General features: G+C 43.9%; 1 protein-coding gene across 3 annotated transcripts in view; it reads left to right on the forward strand.

The window, feature by feature from the left end:
• The window catches only part of AFG3L2 (AFG3 like matrix AAA peptidase subunit 2), a 1,716,771-nt gene that overhangs the window by 69,641 nt on the left and 1,621,812 nt on the right, over positions 1-25,318 (forward strand). For all 3 annotated transcript variants that reach the window (XM_069620479.1, XM_069620477.1, XM_069620478.1), the window contains exon 2: positions 21,783-21,882. In XM_069620479.1, the coding sequence (XP_069476580.1) occupies positions 21,783-21,882 (100 nt within the window). The remainder of the gene's footprint in view (positions 1-21,782; positions 21,883-25,318) is intronic.

A 25,318-nucleotide genomic window follows, 5' to 3' on the forward strand; every position in this document is an offset into this window, starting at 1 on the left:
CTCATGCCATCTCTTCTGCAATTTTCTTTCTTAGTACAACCTTTGTTGGATCGTTCTGGTCGTGCTCCGATGGACTCGCCATGAAAGGCGATGCTATCCAACCAACTCTCTTCTATTCGGTGTATAATCTTAGGCATTTTGACCACATCAGATCCCATCACCAGAGGTTTACAGAGCACAGGTAGCACGGCTGCTCTGCTTTTTCATTGTTCCCCAGCCAATTTAACCCAGATACCTTTGTTTGGATATGACTTCGCCTCCCCATGCACACACCTGTTTGTAATCATTCCCCTCAGTACCTTTGTTCTGCCTACCAGGTGTGCGCAGACTGCTGTCTTCAAACTTCCGGAATCCACCATTGCTCTTCTCTGTATTCCGTATACTTCTGCCTCGCATATGTAGGGATACTGTGGCTGTGTTGGGAGTTGTGGCTCTTCCGGATAATTCCCAACCTGGGGTGCGTCAAACAGTACTATCTAAATAGGTTCTGTTTTATTCTCAGAACACATTATAGTGATGTGCCCCCATTCGCCACACTCCTAGTGCTGTGGACTCCTGGATAGCAACACATTAGTACGCCTCCCCTTTCCTCCCTCCGTCTAAGGTTTCCAGGGAACAGCTTTAGCCTCCCTTACGATTCCGGGTTGTGTTGGCCTGGCAGAGGTCAGACCCAGGCCTGTATAAGTCGGCCCATAAGACATTATCCTTCCCTTGCCAGCCTTCTGATATGCTGAGGCTATATTAACTGCTTCCGCCAAGCTGGCCCGATGGTGTTATTTCACCCACCATTGCACCGGTATCAGCAAAGCTTCCACAAATTGCTCCAGGACGATTCTTTGCATCTCATTGGTAGTCGTGGTTGCTGTCTGGAGCCATTTATCTGCCTATTCCTTCACTCGGTAAAACAATTGTCTGGGCTTCTCATTTGGTTATAATTTTGTCTCCCGGAACTTTATCCGGTAGGTGTCTTCATTGTGGGCCAGTCACTAGTACTATTTTCTTCATATCTACTTAATTAGAATCACCTGTGGGATCGTCTGCCTGGTAGGCGCTCTCCATCTGCCCCTGTCATCAAGGGGGCAAGATAGTGGCTCCATCTGTCTTGTGGCCACTAGGCATTCCTCGCGACAGGTTCAGAATTGGCAAAGAAATTAGCCAGGTCCTCCCCCGGTATATACTTTTGCAACACAGTGGCAGGCAACTGCGCCTGTCTCCTTACTGTTGCTGCATCCAATAGTTGTGCCTGTTGCACCTCCAGAGCCTGCTGAAAGGTCTGTCTATCTGCTTGAGTCTGCTGGCTCTGTATCTGTATGGCGTGCTGCAGTTGCTGCTGACCTTTCTTTGGGGCTTTCAGTAGGGCTTCCATGGTGTTCTCTTCTTGTGAGAAGAAGTACTCTTAATACCAAGTACAGGTTTTAAAATGGTTTTTATTACACCACACCTTAACCTCTGGATTTTCCGAGGTCCGACCTCGGTCTTGGTCGTTGTTACTTCACAATGACCGTATTCCCACCCAGTCCATCTTTCAATTAACTGTCAGGGTGTCCCCTTAAGAAGGAAAATACCACACTTTTATGCCTGGAGGCTCTCTCGGTGGCGGCGTTCTGCACTAACCCTAGCTGGTTCATGCTGGTTTAACCTCTCCCTCTGTGGGGGTGTTCCACATTTATCATAGCTTGTTCATGCAGGTTAAACTTCTCCCTCGGTGGAGGCGTTCATGATCTACAAATAGTCAGGTTGTGCCTCATCAACCCTCTGTCAACCTGTTGTTTTATGGTCTTTCCATGTACGTTCAGTATGCTCACCGAAACTCTTTACCGGTGACGTTCTTCTCCATCTCTTCCCCTCTTCCTTGCGCCTCCTCGTAACTCGCTTCTTGCTGCCCCAGACATACCCACAAAAAGAAACAAGGCTCTCATTAACATCACATTTCTCCCCACGTTCACACCTGTGCAGGCCTGACCACTCCCTTGCTGTCCTGCCAGCCACACCCTAGCCACATTAAACCATGCCTCGTCTGTCTCTCGCATGCTGTGCTCCCTGCCTCTGGTGGACTGTGTCGCTCTCCTTACAGTGCTTTACTGCTGCATCCTCACAAGGATCTCCCCTCTCCTTCCCACACTTTACCTATGACAGTACTGGGACGAAGAAGAGGCAACTAGGAGTAATGACCACTAGCTCCTTTCACCACTCGAGTACTGGGACGAGGAAGATGCCTGCAAAGTACTGTGAAGGTCAGGCATGTCCCTTTAACTATGGTCAGGTAAGTTCAATTGGGAGCTTCCACCAGCAGCCTTTTAAGTGGTTGGAGGTGTACAAAGGGAGACCAAAGGAGCAACAAGGCAGTAACTGGAAAGCTTGTGTGAGGGCTGAGCGAAGGCTGTTAACTTCAGCGGCAGGTGTGAATAATCTGAAGCAGAGAAGGCATGGTAGCCTAAGAGCTGTGACGGACCGAGTTAGCCGTCGGGAGCAGAGCACGCACGGAATGAGGGTTCTTGGATGTGTGAATCCTATTGTCACACAGGTCCGAAATGTCCTCTTCCTCCAATGAGGACTCCGTCTCCCCTTCCTCCTCACCTTTAGATTTCCACTTGGGATCCGGTTTCTTCCGTCCTCTCAGACCCGGCTTCTTTTTTTTAATGAAGATAGGGTCGGCCATGGAAGGACGCCACAGTGCCCACTAAAGTCTGTGGCCTATCCTCTGTGACCGCCTGATATTGGGGAAAAAGCCAGAGGCACAAAAAATCCCAAGTATTGGTTGTGGTGGTAGGAGGCAGGACCAATCACGGAATGGAACGGATGGCAAAGCAGCGGCTTGTAGAGGGCACGAGGAAGTGGCAACCGGAATTACCTGGCAATGTAAAGCACCAGAAGAATCTCAAGAGGAAGCTGAGCGGAAGGTAAACAAGCCAAAGGATAAATGTCGGAAAAAGGTAAGCGGTAAATAGCATAGCAAGGAGGTAGACGGCAGGGCGCAAGCAGACAGAAAGAAGCCTAAAGGAGGGAGGAGCTAAGAAAGGAGCGTAAACGAAGAAGAGGAGAGGTAAGCAGCAAGAAATGAGACAGAGGATCAAAAGGTAAGCGAGCGGGGAAACCGGAAGGAGAAATGAAGCGGAGCGGTACAACACAGGAGAAACCTAGAAAGTTGCAACGCGTCTGTCGACCGGAAGGAGCTGCTGATAAACATCCAGCGGCCAAGGCGTAGCAGAAGAACTAGACCGGCAAGAACCACGTAGGGAAAAACGTGATGGGATCTTCAATGGTGGCATCCTTTCCATCGATCCCAAACACGCCACTTACCTCAGGGCATGACACCTACCCCGTGACTGGCCAAGAAGCTTGTACTCTGTGTGGCAGAGGTTGTGCAGCAGAAGCACTGAAGTGTGAAAAGGGGCAGTATAAAGCCCCATTGGGAAGCTAGAAGCGGCAGCAGTTTGCCACTAGGTTCGCCATGCAACCCGGCCACTTCAAAGAAGGCGGTGAGTTTCTCAGAGCCCCGAAACCCCGGACTGCTATGCACGCACACGTTGAAAAGTATTGCTGCGGTACGGTTAAAGCGATCCCCATTATTTAAAGTAACGCGTGAGCTGAAACTAAGTAACAAACCACTGCACAAGCTTTTACTTCACACAGCAATGAAAAGGCAAGTCGCATGTGAGGATTTTCAGAAATGGGAGACCGACTCTTTTTATCGCTTGTCAATGGAAGTGGCATTTAACGAATTGAAGGGAACGAGAGACATGCTCATTTTAAAAGAAGCTTATTGAATACCGAACTGAAAGAAAATTTGCAGCAAAGCGTAATTACACGCATTGAATACCAAGTTCAGTGAAACTTCGTGGGCAAAGCTGTTCACTGATGAAAGTGAAATGGGAAAGTGCCCATTTCAAAATAACCTGCAGAAAAAGGCACAAGTGTGAAAGAGTGCGCCAATGAGGTGGGAAATTGATGAGACCACCACATAGTGAATTATATGAATACAGACAGTGTGGCAAGGCCAAAGAATGGTCTATGGTGTGCAACCCCTTTATGGCAAAGCAGAGAGTCTGACCAGGAGAATTCAAGACAGTGTGAAGCTGCACATACTGTGGAAGCTGAAGAGCCTAGGGTTCCTGTTTGCGTACCTGTGTTGAGTGGAATGTGCAACTGCACCTAGACCAGGGAACCTTAAAATGTGAAAAACACAGACATTGTGAAATACACCAAGAAAGAACACTATAAGTGACTGTTGATACAATCCAGAGGAAAGATCGGGTTGATCTGGAGTTGCGTTGAACTTTTGAAAACCAGAGGCTAGTATAAGTTGCTATGTTGAAGTCTTGGGCAAGGGAACCCTGAGACTCGAGGAATTGCAGATGCTATCTTGAGGACGGAGCCTCAAGACCCTTACTGTGTTGCCTTGAACTTGGGGATGGGAACCCAGAGGATTGTGTGGAACTGTATTACTTTGAACTTTGAGAAAGGTAATCTTGAGAATTCTTTTGTGGAACTTTCTTGGGGAAGAGGAGCTGAAAAGAAAGCAAAGAGCTGGCAGTAGCTCAGAACTTGTGTTGTTTTAATCACCATTTCTTTGATTACTGACATCCCTGCACATTGTTTAGCTTTAGTTGTGAGGGCAACCGACAGACTGTTATGTTGAACTCTTTGACTTTCCTTAGTTTCGTTCAGGTAGGGAAATCCCACCTTAGCATAGGGCAAGTTAGGCCCTCTACCATCCTGATATTTGATTTAATACATTAGTTCTGTTTTAACCTTGAATTTGCTGTCTGTCTTGCTTCATGATGCCTTCACACTGCACACCAAGAATATATTCTGGAGTGGCTCTTCCAAATCATCATCATCACCACATGTGTCTACCTAATTCCTGGAGAGATAATCTGCTATGACATTATCTTTTCCTGCAACATGCATGATCTCAAAATTCATGCCCTCGTGTAGATGTTAACCTATTATAATGCGTCTGGAAACACCATCCAACACTTTTAATGTTAACACTGCCACTAAGGGCTGATCAGAAACGATGGAAACTGTTCTGCTCCATAAGAAGGCTTTGACTGTCTTTACTGCCCATGTTACTGATAATGCTTCCTTTTCAATGACCGAATGCCTACATTCAGCGTCCTTTTGTGAGCTTGAAGCAAAAACGAGAACTGTGTTGCCATGCTTGACCGATTGTACGAGGACTGCGCCTAACCCTTTACAGATGGCATCAGTCATTATAAAGGTATCTTTGCACATATCAAAAGGTGAAAGAATTGGTGCATTGGAGAATGCACTCTTGAAATCACAAAAATTGTGTTGAATTCACTGGTCCACGCAAGTGTTTGACCTTTTTTGCAAAGATTCCTAATTCAATTTATCTGAAAAGTTAATCACAAATATTGAGTAGTATTTAACCACCCCTAAAAATGACATCACCTCATGCTTGTCTTTGGGCGGTGAGATCTGTAGTATAGCAGTAACTAATCCTTCCCTGGGGATATCCCTTCACTTGATAAGCAATGTCCCAGATAATCCATTTGTGAAGTTCTAAAACAGCATTTGGACTTTTGTAAAGTTAATCCAGCCCTATTGAGTTTGTCCAACATAATCTATCATGGTCCCTGGTGGAGGAACCCATTACTAAGATATCCTGATAACTGAAAAAACTGGGGATGTCACCCACAAAATCCTTAATCACTTTTTGGAAGAAAGCAGCAGCAGATATAAGACCAAATGGCATCCTTTTAAATGTGAATGTGCCAGGATGGAGTTTGATCTGGTGATATGCTGATGCTAGATCAAGGTTGGAGAACACTTTAGCTCCAGCCGTGAGACTGAACATCTCTCTAATGTTTGGAAGGGGAAAGCGATCAACAACCACACATTTATTCAAATCCCATAGGTCCACACACAGGCGAACACTTCCATTCAGTTTTTTAACCGCCACCACCGAATAACACCATTCAGAAGCTTCAACAGGTTCAAGAATGTCTTCAATCAAAATGCTGATTTCCTTGGCCCCCTCTTCTCTAAGTGCAAGGGGAATATATCTTAACTTGGACGCTACAAGGATAGAGCTTTTCTTTTATCTAATTTTGTTACGTCTCCCTTTCAAGCAACCTAACCTTTCTTTAAATACATCAGGTATGTTGTCTTCAGGTGAAGAAGTGATGGCGGCAACACAGCCAGGAACTTTGAGGTTGATTGAGAACCCATGTCTCTCTTCTGATACAACCTAAGTGGCATCCCCCTTTGTCAGAAACATAAACTCTGTCCTTAATGACTTTGTTCTTGCACTCCAGAGTTGCCGGAAAACACCCCAGCATGGTAATTTCCGAGCCACCATAGGCACTAGCCTTGATGTGAGAGGGTCTTAAGCTGATGTTGGAGAATGTGGACTGCCACTTTTCCCTATTAATGATGGTGTTGTCTGACCCTGAATCAGTAAGCATTTTTACAGCTGCCCCATCAATTAACAGTATTGAGTGAGGCTTCTCATCCAGTTTTTATTTTTAAATAAGGGCCCCCTTCACATATGGACCAACTGATGCCACATGCTTCATCATCAGAAAGGGGCTCCTCTTGACATTCACCCTATTTATTTATTAGCATGTGAAGAGAGCGCAGCAGCCCTTGGGCATCGTGGTGCTTGTTACAGAAGCGAAACATGCTGGTCACACAAATACAACACAGCGTATTTATAGTTAAACAGATTGTAGGTGAAAGACAGGACTTGGTTACATTTTCCTTGTACAATTCACAGCGTGATCATAAACATAGCTTAGTTACAGTGCAGGACGTAGAAGGGAAAAAGGGAAGTGAGGGCTAATTTAACAGGGTGGTTTTAAGGGCTTTGCGGAAGGCAGAGAGTGAGGGTTCACCTCTGAGGGTATTAGGTAGTGTGTTCCATAGTTTGGGAGCAATGTGTGGGAAGCTAATGCCTCCTGCCTTAATTCTTTTGATGGGTGGGACGCGTAGTTGATTAGCATGGTGACTTCTTTTTGGTCGTGTGGCAAGGTCTCTGGTAATGGTGTCTGCCAGGTAAGATGGAGCAGAGAGATTAATGCATTTGTGCATCAGAGTAAGAATCTTAAAGTTGATCCTGTCTTTGACAGGGAGCCAGTGGTCTGCGCATCTGGCCTGGGTGATGTGGTCCCTTTTCGGGATGCTGAGGGCGGCTCCAAGTGCATTATTTTGTACTGTTTGTAGTTTGTAGTTTGTCGAGGTTGAGATTTGAGGTGCCTGCAAGGAGGGTGTTGCAATAGTCTAGTTTCGCTCCCATTGTTGCTCAGGCTATATAAAGGCAGTTTTGTGTGGTAAGAAACGGCTTGATGGCTTTTAGGAGTTTGGTGGTATGGGGGGATGCTGATGCAATGGTGTTGACCTGTCAGGTCATTGACAGTGTCGAGTCAAGATAGACTCCTAAAGTTTTGACAGTGTTGACAGGTATGATGGAGTTGTCAATGGTGACATTTTCATATTTTGGGTCTAGTTTGGGTAAAATGTCCCTGGGGCCTAGGAGGATGATCTCGGTTTTATCCCCGTTTAAACAGTGTCCATTGGTTGACATCCATGTTTGAATGGTAGTGTGGATTTGAAGGAGGCCTGTAGCATCCTGATTGTAGGAGCCAGTGAGGGGAAGAAGTACGTGCGTGTCGTCGACATAGTTTGTGTAGGCGATGCGGAGCGAGTCAAGTTTGTTGAAGAGAGGTTTCGTGAAGAGATTGTAAAGGGTAGGTGCGGTGCATGATCCCTGTGGCACCTCGCAGGGGATGGTGGTGGGGTGGGGGGGGACATTTGCCTAATCGTATTACACTTTCATGGCTCTGCCTTCTAGAAATGACTTTATCCATGATGTGGCTGTATTGGAGAATTGGGCTGCGTTGGAGAGATGGGAGGTCAGAATGTTATGGTCAACCAGTTCAAACACAGCGGAGAGATCTAGAAGTAACAGTAATGCAGGTTTGCCTTTGTCCATTATCTTGGTGATTTGTTTTTTTAAATCCAAGAGGGCAGTTTCCGTGCCGTGGCCTTTGCGAAAGCCTGATTGTCTTTTGCCTAATATAGCGTTGGTTTCAAGGAAGAGTTGGATTTGGGAGTGGGAGGCTTTATCCAGGATTTTAAGGAGGAATGGAACTGTGGTGATTGGACGGTAGTTGTTAGGGTAGGCGGGGTCTAATGATGGCTTATTTTGGAGGGGCAAACCCAAGCTTCTTGTAGGCTTTGAGGGACTGTGCCTGTGGAGAAGAAGCATTGATGCATGCGTGATGATAGGAGTCAGTGCGTTAGAGCATTGCTTGATAATGGCTGGAGGGCAGATGTCACCTTTGCAAGTGGAGGGTTTGAGATGGAGGAGTATGTCTGCTACTTCTGTATCTGTGACTTCTTTAAATGAGAAGAAGGGGGTGTTGGGGTGAGAGGTGGAGGGTGCAGTGGATGGTGAATTGTGTTGCTTGGGTAGAGCTTTGTGCTTTGACTGAATTTTTTCTTGGAGTAGATTGATTTTATTCTGGAGAGCTGACTGAATGTTAGAACACCAGGCTTCATCTTTGACAATTTCATCAGGGCTGGAGGGAGGAGAGATGAGATCTTTAAAGATTGCAAACATTTCTTTGGAATTAGAGCTGGCTGAGGCGATTCTGTGGTTAAGGGATTCAGATTTGGCTCTGAAAGTAGCTTTCTTGTAGGTCACGGCGATGTTTTTGAATTCAGTTAGAGTGGTGGGGTTGGGTGATGATTACCATTTAGCAAAGGCTAGACGTTTGTTGGCACGTAGAGTAGATGGCTCATCCGTGAACCAAGGGTGAGCATGCATAGATTCTTTTTCCTTCTTGTTCTCGAGAGGCGCTATAGACTCGATGGCCTTGGTAAAGGTGTTCGAGTAGATGTTTGCGAGAATGTCAGGGTTGTTGGTAAACGGGGGGTTTAAGTTCTGGGATGTCTAGAAGAGGGGGAGGTTGGCTTTGGTACATTTTTTAGAGCTTCTGACATTGGCTGCAGGGGCGTAGGAGAGCACTTTTGGGGGTGGTCTGGATGGAATAGTGAATTGAAAGCAATGGTGATCTGTCCAAGGGTGTGGTGCTATGTTGGTGATGGTGGAAAAGCAATTGTGGTCCCTAGAGGGTTGAAACATGTGTCGGCGACTTTCAATAATATTTGAAATCATGTTTCTTTCATGACCAACTCAGAACTTATGGAAATTGTACTTTATACACTCGAATAGAGCACCACTGTAGGGAACGTTTTTTTTTGGTTTACTTTATGCCATATCACGATTTGTTAGGACTACTTGAGTCTTTAGAAACTGCACGTTACACAAATTTGAGTACATCTACTAGGAAACCATTATTTGTGATTATTTGTGATTTCACATCATATGCATAAATAACCATTTGATGGGTACAAAAGTTGTACATTTGTCTCAGCCATATCCAAATTGGCCACTTATAGGTGCATTGAATCTTTAATAAACTCAGCACTTTGGTGCACTTATGACACAATTGGTCTATTGTTTTTGGAAGTGAGCGCAGCATGTGAGGACACCCTTCCAGATTTTGCTTGTAGATCAGTCTTTCGATTGCACAGGGATTTTGCTTAACCCTCTCTATATGACCACTTTGACCTATTTCGCTGGCTCTCCTTTGGCCTTCTGGTATCTGTAGTTTCACTTAGATGGAGATCAACCAGAGTCTCTTGAGTTAGCACCTATGCAGTGCCGGTTTCCCTCTGTAGCGGGTTTCGCCTTTTACATCTTTGCAGTTCTTTCATAGTTCATCGAACTTGGTTCAAAACTTGCCACTTTGCGATTCTCACTCAACAGAGTTTGGTTCTTATTGTTTCTCCCTTTGACTCACCGGCTGTTGTGAACCGCTTAGCTTTCTTCTTCATTGAAATCAAGGCCGGTACCACAGTCGTGGGAGCTTCTCTCGCTCCTGCTTATCGGCATAGGTTTGCCCCGTGTACCATTGACATCTGCTGGAAGACATTTGTGCTATTGTTCGTCGTCTTAGGCTCTCTTCCACAAAGTTTCTGCGAGTCTCCGATGAAAAGGGCAAGGTCACTTCTCTCCTTGCCGCCCTCTCGATTCCTGCCGCCTTTCTCCTTCTTTTGAACTGCAGCGCCTGATTAGCCGTCTTGTTGTGCTGTCTGCCGTGCTTGTACTGTGCTCTCAGGCTCCACTTTCTATCCCTGTGGGGAAGGGAAAGGGCCGTCGGGTGTGTGTGAGTCAGGTTAATTTCATGACCCTTGTATTGGCACATGTCAGGTAAATGGCTCTGGTGTTAGTCTGTTGTCCTTTGTGTTGTGCAAAAGTGTTTGTGTCGGAAAATGGGGTGGATGGGATTAGTGGTTTTGAATGTCCTACGTGAGAGAACAGGGAAAAGGTGTAAACTGCGTCTTGCCCATCGGTGTGCCACTCCCCCATCCAGGTGATCCTCCCTCACTGTTCCACCCCCCAGGAACTGGATCCTATAGCGAGGGCCATGTCCTCGCCACCTGGATGACAGATCCCCAGGGACTAGCTAGAGAGACACCTTCAGGTTTCTCCCACTATGTTCAACCCTTTTTGCAATTTCTAACACATCATCCTGGCCAGGTTCACCCCTTCCCCAAATCTCCTCTCTAATTTTAACCTCTTTGACCTATAAGCCAAATTATTTATTTATTTTATTTTTTATTCATTACATTTGTTGTGTGCACAGACCCTGAGGTATCACAGCGTATTTACATTAGAACAACAATAAAAGTTACACATTACAGTAATACATATTTACAAGTTGTGAACATTTATCCAAAGTGTGTGTATGGGATTAGATAGGGGAGCGTGGTGTTTGGGTTCAACTTACAACTGGTTGAATAACCATGTTTTAAGTAGTTTTTTGTAGTAGTTTTTTTAATAGTGGGAAGGATTGTTCCCTCTTGATGTTGATGGGAAGGGTGTTCCAATGCCTAGGAGCGAGTACTTTAAAACTGCTGCCTCCTGCTTATTATCTTTTGTAGCGAGGGATTTTGAGGTTTTCGCTGTTGTTAGATCTTAGCAGTGTGGTATAGTGTTTCTTAGAAACTGTGTTGAGAAGGTATTTATGCGCTTTGTTGGTGATAGATTTGTGAGAGATGCAAAGGGTTTTGAAGAGAATTCTGGCTTTGATGGGAAGCCAATGGTTTTGTCTCCTGATGTTAGATATGATCGCATTTTCTTATGCCTAATACAGCTCGGAGGGCTTTGTTCTGCAAGAGTTGGAGTTTGGATAGGTTGGTGTTGGATGTACCTAGGAAGAAGATGTTGCAATAGTCGAGCTTTGATAGTATGAGCGCTCTTGCAAGTGTAATGCAATTTTCTGGTGTCAGGAATTTGCGACAGAGAGAAATCAGTTTGGCTGTGTAGGAGGTAAAGGAGGCAAGGGTGTTAACTTGTTTAGTCATGGTGAGTGTTGCGTCAAGGTAAACCCCTAGGGTCTTTACTTGTTTATGAACTGGGATTATGATGCCATCAATGGTGAATGATGAGTATATAGGCTTAAGGGAGGCGAGTTTGGACGATGATCCTATTATGAGTAGCTCTGGTTTGTCATCGTTAAGACAGAGGCTATTATTGGCCATCCAGTTTTGGATAATTGCATATATTTTGTTAATAATCAGAGAGTCTTGCTCGTGGTTACCTGTTAGTGGGATAAGGATCTGGGTGTCATCAGCAAAGTTGGTGTAGATGACACCCAAAGCGTCCAATGCTACGCAGAGCAGCTTGGTGTAGGCGTTGTATAGGGTTGGGGAGAGACAAGAGCCTTGAGGGACGCCTAACGGGACTGGTATGGGGTCTGCTGATTCTTTACCAATGGCAACTCTTGAGGTCCTATCTGCGAGGAAAGATTTTATCCACTCTGTTGCATTTTTGGAGAGGTTGAAGTTGTTGTTTAGGGAAGCACAGAGTTTTTCATGGTCAACCAAGTCAAACGCTGCGGAGAGGTCAAGGAGCATGAGTAGGCAGAGTTTGCCTGACTCTCTCGACACATCCATTTGGATCTTTAAGTCAAGTAGGGCTGTTTCTGTGCTATGGTTGGGGCGAAATCCAGACTGCCTGTCCCCTAGTAGTTGGTGATGTTCTAAGTGATTTTGGATTTGTGAGTAAGCAATTTTATCGGAGTTTCAGTAGAAATGGGACAGTGGTTATGGGTCTGTAGTTGGTGGAGATTGAAGGGTGCTAGTGGGTACTGAGTTAGAGCTAAAGGACGCATTAACAAATTTCGTGATGATGGGTGATAAGGTGTGGGCGCATAGTTTGACTAGATGTGATGGGAATTGGTCCTCTGCAATTAGAAGCTTTGAGTTTTGTGATAGTATCAGGTACTTCTTTGTTAGTGACTGGGGTAAATTGGAATGGACTGCATGTGGTCAACATAGATGTGTTAGAGGTTATGTTAGGTAGTGTTTTTCCTGTGAGGAGTTTTTTTTTTTGCTATTTATTTTATTCTTTAGAAGAGTAATTTTGGAAGTTAGTGTGTCTTGTATTGTGGTGCACCAGGTTTTGCTGGAATTGTAGGGTGCTGTCACTTGGCAAGGGTTCTCAAGCTCTCTGAGAATGGAGAAGAGTTCTTTGCTATCAGAGTTGGCATTGGTTATGCGTGTGTTGAGGGCATTGGCTTTGTGTGAGATTATGGCAGTTTTATATTTTTTGTTGGCTTTTTTGAATTCCTGATTTTGATTGAAAGTTAAGAATAATCAAACAGACAAACTGGTCGCGAAGACGTTGTCACAGGTTTTATTACATAGCACACTTCAGTTCAAGCAGACAAACTGGTCACAAAGATGTTGTCACAGGTTTTATTACACAGCACACTCCAGTCAGGGACTCCTTCCCCGACAATGAATGTGGCGTACAATAAAGTGCTTTTTATTTTTAATAAACCACAGGTTCTTTTATTTGAGTAGGCCCCCAACCCGTCTCGCACCCAATCTTCAGAAACACCCTGTGTCACAATGGACTAGGAACTAGGCCGGTGTGTATCAATAAGATAATTATTTTATTATTTAATGGAAAAGGGGAAAATATTCAAAATGCAACCGCCACCAAACGTGTGGCAACACAAATGCAATGATTCCTACAAAACAGTTGGTTCAGATATCCTAGCACAGTTACACAGATCTTTAATGGCAAAACAGTTTTCAATCAAGTGATAGCATCAAGGTTTAGCACTCCCCCTGCAACACTCACCCCCAAACATCAGCTAACTTAATTCCGTTGAATGGAAGGCAGTGGTGAAGAGTAAGCATAGAGGGAGAAAAATCAGATTTGAAATAAAGCCCACCACCCCAAGATAAGAAGTCGGAAAAGAAAATGTAAACCCATTTTTGGAGCAAAATGGCAGAATCTGATTTTGCTTGTTACTCGGACGGCTACTGCTATGGGACAGAATTAAAGGAAATTAGTGTTGCTACACTTGAGGAGGTAGGGAAGCTTAGAGACTACTAATCAGTACACAGAACAACGTGGAAATGAGGTAGGAAAATTGATTTTGGGGAGAATGCAAATGCAAAAGGAGAAAAATACAAACGGCAAAGGGAAATTTGTTTTACACAGGATTTGCAATGATGGGTAGCTAAGGAAAGGGGCTTAGCTTTCAAAAATCGGTTTTTAAGGACAGAGACACATAACAGACAGACTAGTCGGCAACAGGGATTTCCCACAATGGGACTACCGTTTAGGGTTTTCAATGGGACAGATGCAAATTAGGAGTTTGTGGGGTAATGCCCGCAATGCATGGGCAAATTCGGTTTTCAGTTACACAGAGACTAATTCTGTTGAGGCTATACTTTAATGACTATAATTATTAAAGAAAGACACTAGGCACAAGGGTGTTAATTTTGAATTCTAACCAACTCGTACCATGAATTTCAATGGGGAATTAATTGATTTACTTCAAAATAATGCCAAGGATCTATACAGACAACTGAGAGATTTATCAAAGGAATACGTTAACATATACAGGCTTAAACGGATTCTACTATGGGAAGGTGAATGAGTTATACTGGCAACAATTTTTTTCAATGGGATTTTCAATGGGATTTCTATGGGGTTTCAATGGGATGCAATGCTAGAAAGGGAAGGGCTTAGGCAATTTAGGGCTGGGGTTGTTTGCTACTTACAAAGTAAGCCTTCGTTTGGGATTCTGGAAAGCCAGCTGGATCTCAGGACTCTCTGATAAGCTAGGGCAAGGGGTCTGGTCTCTGCACTCTCCTAGATGGGATTCTGTACAGCTGGCTCGATCTCGGGGCACTCTGGACAGCTAGGCAAGGGTCTGGTCTCTGAACTCTCTTGGATGGGGATCAGCTGCCTCCTTTCTGTCGTCCTTCTCCTGTTGTCTCCCCGGTTTCTTGTGTCTAGTACAGTCCCCCCTTATATAGCCTAAATGACATAGTTCATTTTACAATCTAGTGTGAGTACTCTAAAATTACTTCTACCCTGGGATAGGACAGCCTACCATTCCTCTCTCCACCCCCTGGCATCATTGTTTCAACGGGAGGGAGCGCCATCTGTCTGTTTGGCATTTATTACAGTTCTTTGTTTCACAGGTCAACTTTTTAGCAAAACTTAGTTATGTTTCCTAACTTCATATTTATACTAGCCACCGCCATAAGAAATATATATGCAGTTTCAGTTAGTCCTAGGGAATTAGGTAAACTGATCGCCAACTCCGTATGAGGTAGCATGGCCCTTTGACACATTTTTGTCCTTTTCATAAAATATATAACAGTTATAACTCTGCAAATGATTAAGCATTTTCATAATCTCATTCTCCATCTTTCCATCAAATCTCATGCTTGTAACATTTTTAAATCGGCCAGAAACTAGTGTTTACTGGCCATTTCAGTCCACAGAGTCCTAGGAACATGCACTTAGTCTCAAAACAACCATCTGGAAATCACATGGAAAAATAGCAGAAAACAATTACTTCTTAATCTGAGTGCTGCGAAAAATGCCTAAAATGAATCAATCCTTTAATGTTAATTTGGAGGATCTGTCACATATGGGAGGGCGGTGCTTCATCCCCCACAGCCAAATGTCATCCCCTGGCTCAGCTTGCAGCAAAATACTTTTTTACACCCTTTGATGTTTGTCAGTTTGTCCTTGGTAGTGGGTGCAGGAGGAACTCCCACTTCCTGGTCAAACTCTAGCCACACTTGCTTTCCTTGTCCTCCCTGCTAGTACTGCCTTCCAGTCTGGAAAAGCCCTCAGCCACATCACATGTCATTGCGGAATAGTTCACTTATAGGTGCGACTTCCAGTGGGAGGCAAGGCTTTCCATTTCGAAGTTTCCTGCCTGCAGCAAAAAAAACCTGGTTTTACTGGTGTTGTCAGCCTCTTCGAAGGTGATGGAAGTCTTGTGGAGACAAACATAATGTACATTTCTTAGCCAACCACCCACCCACAACATATTTCACTGACATTATTGCGCGAGCAAAGCCATCCTTTCACAGTGGCTTTTAAAAGTAATTTCTCTTATTTTCTTTCACACATGTGCAAGCCTTATTTCATCTAATGTTTGAAATGCTGTTCTGTAGGTCATGGGATTCTTTAATTTATCCTTTTGAGGGAGTTTGCATTTACTGTTGGTCTATTGACACAGAGGGGTAGGCCCCCTGCACAGGGTTCTTTGATTTGACACTGGATAAAAGAAAAGGGCTTTTTTTTCTCCATTTGCAGTGTTTTAGAGGGCTGCGGTTCCCATGAAAGGGAAAACGAAAGCCGTGTTGGGTTGCAATGTAGAAATCCTTGCCCCTCATGTGAATCAACAGTAAACCAAGACCTTTCTGTATGTAATGCATAACTTTTTTTTTTAATGCAGTGCATATCTTCTTGTTATTAAGGTGCAAGAACAACAAATGCAGGGCCAGGGACAGCAAAGCACAGCCATTTTTCGTGGAATAGTTTAAATGCGGTTTTTAGATGAAGGGGATTTCTGTTTCGGGCCAGTAAATGCATCCCGCAACGTTTATCATATGATGAGCCAAAGTGACACTTGTTAGCATGCTGTCTGGTGTTGACGTGGTAGCGCTGTAATATGATGCAGCCCTTCCTCTCATAATGTTTGTCAAATTTTTTAAGGATAACGTCATAAGCAGCGGGTAGATCTACATCCTCGCCAGCTGCTTGGGAGGTTGTAGCCAAATCAGGAAGGCTTTTTAATATCCACCTGCCATCATAGCCCAAGCAGTGCATTAAGAGGGCTCTACATCTCTCTAAATAAAAATTTGGGCCATAGATGTCTGTTACATAATCAACAAATTCATTTTACCATGTCTCCCATGGAACTATTGGCTCTCCAAGCGTTTGGAGAAAATGAAGGTGCGCTGAGCCGCATAAGTTACGTAGCCTGCCAGAAATTAAAGGGTGAACACAGCGGTGGCATCAGCAACAGTACGCAGGAAGGGCAGATGAGAGTGGAGAAAGGCGGCACGGTTGTGCAACTGGTGTAGAGGTCTGCTGCAAACTGAGCAAAGTATGCTAGCTGCTGGCAAGGGGAAGAGTCAACCCCAGAAAATCAAGTGACCGCTGGGGTAACGGAAGCAAAGTCCTCTTAGATCGGCACAGCTCGGGCAGCCAGGAACACCTTCAGTGAGCAGAGGAGGATGAACGCCGGCAACAGGTAGGGAAACAAAAGCGCACTAAAGCAAAGGACTGAGAGGCAGACAGATGAAGAACAAAAGCAGGTGGGCCTTCAAGGTTTCAGTTTGTCGCCATTCTGAAGTGAAGGATGTCCAAAGACCCTGGTACATTTTCTCTAAGTATTTATTCTCATAAAGAAGGCCCTCCTGTCCAAGATGGATTTCCTACTGGACAGGTTGTGCCCTTATATACCTACTGCTTGAGAGCCTTTGTAGATTCTAAGTTACCTAGGTAACTACTTAACATGTTGTTATTATATTGGGACCTGAAGGGCAACAACATAAACAAATACAAGTTTGTCTATAGCAACCTACCATTACATTTTTATAAATTTTAACTGCTTTATAACATGTTTGTTTATTACACTTGCCTTTCATATTCTCTAAAATGTATCTCTTGTAACAGATGTCATAGCCTTAGAAGATGAATCATAACAACATATAATACATTAACATCGATGATAATCCAGAAAAGTACAATATATATAAACACATGTGCTATATATAACAACTTGCTAATTTGCTTGGGTGTATAATATGTTTGGTGCCAGACTTTGAATTGTTCTAGTGTGTGCCTATGGGTCATGGAGATTTTTCATGTTACCTTGCATGCTATGCCACAGGTACCCTTGTCTATCTCTACCGCTAGGCATGTTTTCCAGTTTTAATTTTGGTAAAAGGGCTAGCCGGTTTATCAGATGGGACCATTTTATACAGCATAGAGACCATATGCTTTGTGGTGCTGGCTTTTAGCATATTGTGCACTATTGGATATTCAAGGGCGCGGTTGCGAGAGGGCGGTCAGTGAAAACATTGAAATTATTTTCTTCAGCTCACTTCTCAACCTATTATACAGCATCTTGTGGGTTAGTGATTCCCAGCGATGGTGTATTCATCAAGGCTGAGGAATCTCACCTTGCAAAATAGGTTCCTAATTTGGATGAAACCCAATTCTGCCAGTTCACGCCTTATGCCCCCTTCAAATGATATCTTTTTTTTTTTTACCATACTCTGTCAATGAAGCCTTCAGTGGTCCCAGGGTGACTTTACCTCATTTTCTGGAGTGGTTTAGTTAGGGATTTAAGGGCAGCGTTTATTGTTTGTACTTTAGATTTGTTCTGCTTTGGAACACCCATTAGGGTCCCCATTCAAGCTCACTGGGGTGTCAACTACACTCAGTTGCGACCTGCTCTGCACATAGAGGACTTCACCATACCATGACACAATGTGACTAGCTTGGGCAGTATGATAGTAAAGCTCCATATCCGGCACACCTACGCCCCCCTTTGTCGACTGGAAGCGTTAATGTTGCCCATGAGACCCAGGGCATTAGGGGGAGGTGGGTGTGCGCCCAGACCGCTCACAGGAGGATAGTTCTGAACTGGTCAAAAAAGCTTTGGGGAAATTGGTATTGGCACATTTACAAACTTGTAGGGCAATTTGAGAAGCAAGACATCTTAATCAGCGAGATTCTAGCCATCATTGACAGCAGAGTTTTGAGCTACTTCTCTGTCACCCAGCGTGACCCAGCAAGTCCAAGTTGTTACGTTGGAGGGGAGTTGGCACATTGCTGGACACCCAGGCGTTTACCTGTCTCGAGACCCCATTTAAACCCCCTTTTGTTCACCCATTTGGATTTTCAAAGGTGTTACTGTTAGAAGTCAGCCTTGAGTGCATGCCAAATTGGTTCACTGTTTTTATAGTGGACCAATATTTATCTCTGTGTCTTTTACATATAGTCTGAGATGGTCAGCAAACGGCGAGACCAAAAACTTGCTTGATGAATAGTCTGATACCCTTGTCTTTGTGCTGCTCTCTCACATGGCAGGCTCACGACTCAATTGCCGCAGCCAAAAAGAGGGGGACCGGGAGGGGAGAACGGTCAGCCCTGTCTTGTATCCTTTGCAGCGAGTGGGGTTTGAGGAGCCACCATTGACCACCACCCTTGCCAAACGCTGCATGCAAAGCAGTTGCCTTAAAGACAAGAACACTTCACCCACAGCCATTCATGGCAACACTGCAAACAGAAACAGCCATTCCCGGGATCAAACTCTTTCACCATGTTGAGTAGTGTTGCCACTGCCTTGGTCTAAGGGTCTAGTGTAGGGATAGTGGTGAGAAGATGCTTCAGTTTATGGCTAGTAGATCTACCTGTAACAAATCATGACTGGTCCGTAAGGACCAACCATTCCATAAAGGTTCCCAATCTGAGGGCCAGCAGTTTGGTCGATATCTTATTGTCAAAGTTTAATAAAGAGAGTGGGTGGTAGGAGGCACATTCTCCCTTACCTTGCTTGTGAAGCACAATGATTGAGGCTTCTCGAAGAGATTAAAGAAAGTACCTTTTATTTAGTGCTGCTGCATAAACTTTGTGGAGTCGTTTGGGCACCAGGATATCGCTATATTGTTTGAAGTATTCAGCGGTTAATCCTTCGGGGCCAGTGGCTCTGCCCGGTGCCAGTTTTGAGATGACTTATTGATTTCCGCTACAGTGGCATGCTCGCCTAAAACACCCTTCTGCTGGTCTTCTATCCAGGCCAGAGCCACTTCATCCAGGTAACTACTCAGGTCGCCATATAGATAGCCCATATGACTTGATAAAAAGTTGGCATAATATTTTGTGAACATGGGCAAACTTTCATAGGGAGTTCTGGACAGTTTATTTTGTTCCATCTCCTCCACCCAACTCTATGGCCTTTCACTCCTCACCGCACACGCTAGGGTTCGCCCTGCCCTATCACCCTCCCTTACTTCTGAGCAATTACGCACAAGTCTGGGGAGTGATCAGACATGACCTTTGGTGAAAGTCTTAACAGACCCAAACAATTGTCCAGTGAGTAGCAACCCATCGATTTAGAGAGGGAGTCATGTACGGATGAGTACAATATATACTCGTTGGTCTCCCCATGTATAGTAGGCCTCCATACTTCGATGAGCTCACATATTTCAGAAAGTGAGATGAGGGCAGGTAGTCAATCTGCTTAGATGTACATCAAATATTGTGTTGTCGCCCCCCCAGCCCTGTGTTCTTGCCAAGAGCTAATCGATATGTGCTAAATTAGCTCCACTGTTTTTCTAAAAGAATCCCACCAGAGCGTTAATGACAAGGGTAGCTGTTGACTCCACCCTTTCCTCTACATATTCGCCTTACCCTCTGGAGTCAAGCCCCCTTCAAAAAAGAGGGTTCCTTGCCTTATCTTATACATTGGCGGGATAGTGTTCATAATTTGTGCAAGTGGGATTTTTGATGGTGGCACTAGATGGTGGATGGAGATTTTCCTGTGAGTGGTAGAGCCATGTCTATCAGGCTAGGATTTTATGTTTTAAAATCTCCGAAATAATAATGCAGACTGAAAATGAAGCAGTACAAATGAAGAGGTCTGCTTTGCATTGATAGTAATGTAAACAGTACAAATACATTCATTTTAAATTAATAAAGTAAAAATGGTGAAATGCATTATTTTACTTTTTTCTGTAATAAACAACCAAATACTGTGAAAACAGGTACATTTGTTGTAAACCTGTAATTTTGATATATCAACTTGGTGTTAGCTGGGGTATGAAGGAGGGTCTCCCTGGTATTGCCACCACCCCATTACTTGCACATGGCCGTTTCCAGTTTTGAAGGTATACATTCAAAATGAAGAGGTACTGCCCATACCACCTAAGTACCATTTATTTCCCCTGCCTTCGCCACCTGCCCTAATCATATTGATCCCAACCATGAGTTCTTTTCTTTTTGATATATTTTATGATTTTGTTTTGTTAAATATTGAACATGGGATATGTTTTGATATCTTCAGTTTGATCTTGGATTGTCTGGAGTAAAAGTTATTTTGAACCCTTTGCTTTTGTTGTTTATTTTTGCAGAGCTATTTTTACTGTGTAGGTGGGAGATGGGCCTGGGTTGTATTCCGATCTAATACTATTTTAAAGCTGCCTGATTTCTATGTGCTAATCTTCCATGATATAATTATGACTAATCCATTCTGGTGGTCTTTATTAATAATGTGCCTGGTCAATAATGCAAATAATGTCCTGACACTCACAAGTGTCAGATTAGTTGATCCTCATTGCAAATTCTCTACTCACCCATTAGTATTGTTAGCCATGCTAGATGTTCAAGCTTTCCAACCCCCTGCCTGCTGTCACGATTGCTGATTTTTGGCTTAATAGTCAAATATTACAAATTATGCTGGATGGCCTTACTCCTAATCGCATATAATGGCCTTTCTTGCTAATCAGGCCTCATATGGTCAGGGTGCAAAATTTGCCCTCGCAACTAGCCACAGGCCAGTGAAACTTGACTCTTGATGAATAAGAAATGGTTTGCTGTGTGTATGTATAGAATTGAAAGGGCAAGTGACTTTTTATGGCTGGCTAGTAGCGTATACTTGAATCTTTGCCCCCAATATGATCCTTGGTCTTTTAAAGGAAGGGATGTTGGTCTTCTTGGACAATGATTAATATGTGCTTAAAATGTAGTTTACAACTTCTTGAAACTTGTATGTTTGCCTGTTCAGAGACCCCAACCATTGTTTTATGGTGGGAAATATTTCACAGTGACCCATGGTTTGTGGGATTTTCTTTTTTTCGGGGTGAAGGTGGGCGTACGATTTTGTAGGGCTGGGGGAAGCCAATCACAGTTATCTGCAAAATTGTGTGTGATGATAGATTGGTGGTGGCATAGGAACTGAGTTCCCAATCAAAGTTGTTGTACCATAACCACGTTATGGTTGTAGAAAACATGAAACACACCATCATGGATGGCTCCTCCAGGCAATGTTCGAAAGCATTCTTTGACTGGGTTGCTAAAAACAGTAATATTTTATCGTATTTGAGTGTGAGGTCACTGCATACGTTTGATAACTGAGATGTTCTTCTCATGTCAAGAACCCATTCTGAAAGAATGCTTGGGGTGTGGAGGCCGGGGTTATGCATATTGATTTTCTCTGTGTACATGTTGGATATCCTAAAAATAAAAGCAGCTGTACAAAGGTGGGGTTAACTCACTTTCAATTCTCACATGGGAATAATCTTTAGAATTGTCTGATGTGCAAGCACAGCATTTTATAAACCATAGACAAGTTGCCAGATATTTCCATTGCGTTGTAGTTATTGTAGTCCTTTCCATCTTCTAGCTTCGTGGACCCATTAACTCCCGAATGACTACCTGCAAAAGCACTGAACTTTCAACTGCTATCACTGCTTATAGAAGTCTCTGCTCTCAACCACCAAAAGGTACCCATCTGCTGCTAAATAAACTGCATAAACTTTCAGTGGCAACAATGAAACATTTTTCAGTTTGAAATGTTTTCGCACATTTGATACCTGTGGTCAGTTGGTCATTGGGTGAGTGTTTTTTAGAGCACTAAAGAGCTAAAAATAAAGGTCCATCCCTCTGTCTCAAACATGGCTTTGTGATCTGACTTGATTTGCAGTTAGCAAACTTTTCACCGACTTGGCATACATGCAGCTACTGAGCCTGTCGGAGAAGGCCTACAAAGTACAATCAAAGCATTGTGTCTGGTATGTAATATTCTACAATCAGTGTGAGTAGTCCTGTTTCCACCAACAACATAGATTATGGACATGTTTCCTTTGGCTCCTTACTTGAACAATTTGTCTGACCAACGGTTGTGCAATTATGGAGAGTGAATCACCTTTTCACATTTCTAGTTTATCGGGAAAAGTATTGAGAGAGCTGAATGAGAGTTGCTATACTGGTGCACAATATATTTTCCTCATGTACAGGTACAGATGACAGTCTGCTAAGCTTGAAAGCTTTCCAACCAAGTTATATTCTTTGTTTTTCAATGGATTCATTCTTTAGTTAAGATTGTTTCTCAATACCAAACTATTTATTGTTTTTTCTATTTAAATCTGTATTGCACATTTCTTGTATGCTTTCACCAGTCTCTACTCAGTTGGAGAGGCCACAACCAGGTTTAGCTTTTGTTGGGAAGGGAGTGAACCCAGCCTACACCCCTAGGCGCTTTAGGGTGAGGCAAGCCCCATTGGAAGAACTATAATAGACCAGGAGGGCGTCCTAATGGTCCCCACAAGATCATTATATTGTATGCAATTTAGACGTTTAGAAATAGTGCGCGCATATAAGCAGACGCCATTTTTCAGATATTGAGTAACCATAGCCGAAGCATAGAACCTGCAGTATTTAGTGTTACACACAGGCCGCAAGCTTGACAGGGAAATCGGTATAGGCCCAAGCAATGATGGGAGAGGCCCACGCTGCGAACCTCCACAGAAACCCTTCTTTGTTCTAAGGTTGTTGCCAATATGTTTGTTCAAGAAAGAATGTACTGAGCAAGGCCACGAGACCGTACTGGGCGCCTTGGTGTACTTGTTATCACAAACAGGCCAGAGCAGGCCTCCGACCCCCACCCAGTCAACTACGAGTTATAGCCACTACAACTGCCCTAGCCCCTGAATTCCAAGATACTAGTTGAGCCCAGACCACTGACTATCAACCAATCAATTACAAAAGATCTAAGAGCATGGTGGTCCCACCTGTATTTCATAATGATTTGATTTGTACAGGGAGGGATACATTATAGTTCAATAGTGAGGATGGAAGCCTTGGATGCTGATTGGGATGAGTGAATTATGTGTGGGTTAGTGTGACCTTGAGACTCCCATTGTGCTAGTCTTTGAGCATGCCAGGTGCACTGTATAATGATAGAGTAATACTATTCACAAATGTAGCTAATCGCTTCTTTGGCCTTGGTTCCCTAGAAACGACGAGCCCAGCAAACCCCACCTGATGGAAGGACGATGGGCTGGGCCCAATGACCTGCCATCCCCTATGGAGCAGGTCGACCATCTATAGGGTTGCACCAACCAACCACCCGGGTTTCCACTGTATAGAATGGTGTGACCTATGACGCTGTGTCTCCTTTTAAGCTTCTGCTTTTACTCTTTTTTTTTTTTTTAGCAGAACGTTCCATGGCAGCAGAGTTCTTTGCTGACGCACCTATTTTTGTAGAAATAAATACTTGTTATCCCTGCAAGATTTTCTTGGGCCTTTCTCCCTAGAGGGTTGTATTTTTCTGGTGTGAGCGTTTAAGGGCGAACCTTCACTTTCTAAGAATGTTTTTAACTTCGTTTTGAATGATTTTCACATGAGAAACAAAACAAAGTAAGCATATTGTGATTTTCATCGCAGGATTCAGACACTTCTACCCAGAGGCGAGCCTTTCCTTGTGACGATAGGAAGGTGAGCCCGCTAACCAATAATTCCCCTAGGGGTGGCGGCATGCGAGCACTCACAGGGAAAGACTCCCATCTGGGGAACAAGGACTACTGTTCCACCGAGGAATTCCCTTTAACCTCATCTTCTAGAACAATAGTAACATCAGCACTCCAGGGACATCCATTAAACCAAACCACCATGTGTTATTGTAATGTAAGACCTAAGATCCAAACTGAGAATCAGTGTAGTAAAACTACTGTGAAGAAGAATGAACAGCGAGTAATATCGATTACTAACGAATACTAAAGTGATGAAGAACAATGGACAAACCATGAAGAGTGATCAACTAAAACAGAGACTGTACTATAATTCTCTACTAGGGAGGACCGAGCAGCCAATCATAAAGAGGCAATGAACTACTGTCTTTGAGAAGTGGAACCCGGGAGTTTCAAACCAGCTGAATGAGGAGTGCTGAGAGAGACCGGGAGATCCTCTGTCGGGGAGGGGAAATACAAGGTGCTGTCAGCAAAAAGCACCAAGGAAGCTGAAAGCAAGAGAGCGGGGGGAACGAAAACACCAGGAGAAGGAGTGAGTCGAGACCAGTGGCGTGACCCTGGAGAAGTGAGAAGTGGACTGTTCAGTCTGGTACCCACGCTGATACCGCTGAAGCACAGGTGCCGCAGAGAAGAAACCGAAGGAGACGGAGCGAGAACCCAAGTTGTTATGAGCACGAAGGAAGTACCTAATCTGCAAATAGGCCCAGTGATGCCAACCATAGAAAACAAGGTAACTGGAACGCCGGAAGACTGGTATAAAGAGTACACTCAGCCTACTCGTGCCAGTAAACTGCCCAAAACTAAAAGAGTGAGAAACACTCTTGGACTCTTTCTGCTTGTCCCAGTGAATGGCACAAACCCAAGAAGAGTGAGAAACAGTATGAAACCTCTCTTGCTTGTCTCAGTTATATAAGAGAATAAAATAACTGTTGGATCTGCAATTAACCTTTCAAGGAGAAAGACCTAGGAACACAGGACGAAGAACAATATTTTAAATGCCTTCTTCATTTAAAGAACCACAGAAAGGACGACTTCTTATCTTTAATAATCTCTGAGAAAGAGACGCTTTCAGAGACTCTTAAGGTATTGTAGAAGAATATCTGTAGCCTGTAACACTGAAGAGGAGAAGCCTACAAAGAGAATGATTAGGGGAGCCAAAGACCTGAAAATGTTCCCTATAACAACTAAATAAATTAATACAAGAGATAGATTAAATGTAAGGAAAGAGGAGCGCAGAGAGAGGGAGGGTGCGAAAGAGAATGAATGAGGAAAGAAAGGAATAAAATGACTCGCCCCATGGAAAATCCCAAATGAAGGTTTTTAAAATTCGATTTTTATTGTTTAAAGCATGGACCTAGCTCGAGAGCAGCAGAGCCCTGTACAGGGTGTGGACAGCCAGCATTTGGGCTCG

The sequence above is a fragment of the Ambystoma mexicanum genome, chromosome 5q (assembly GCF_040938575.1).
Source record: "Ambystoma mexicanum isolate Mex_15411 chromosome 5q, UKY_AmexF1_1, whole genome shotgun sequence".
Taxonomy (NCBI): Eukaryota; Metazoa; Chordata; class Amphibia; order Caudata; family Ambystomatidae; genus Ambystoma; species Ambystoma mexicanum.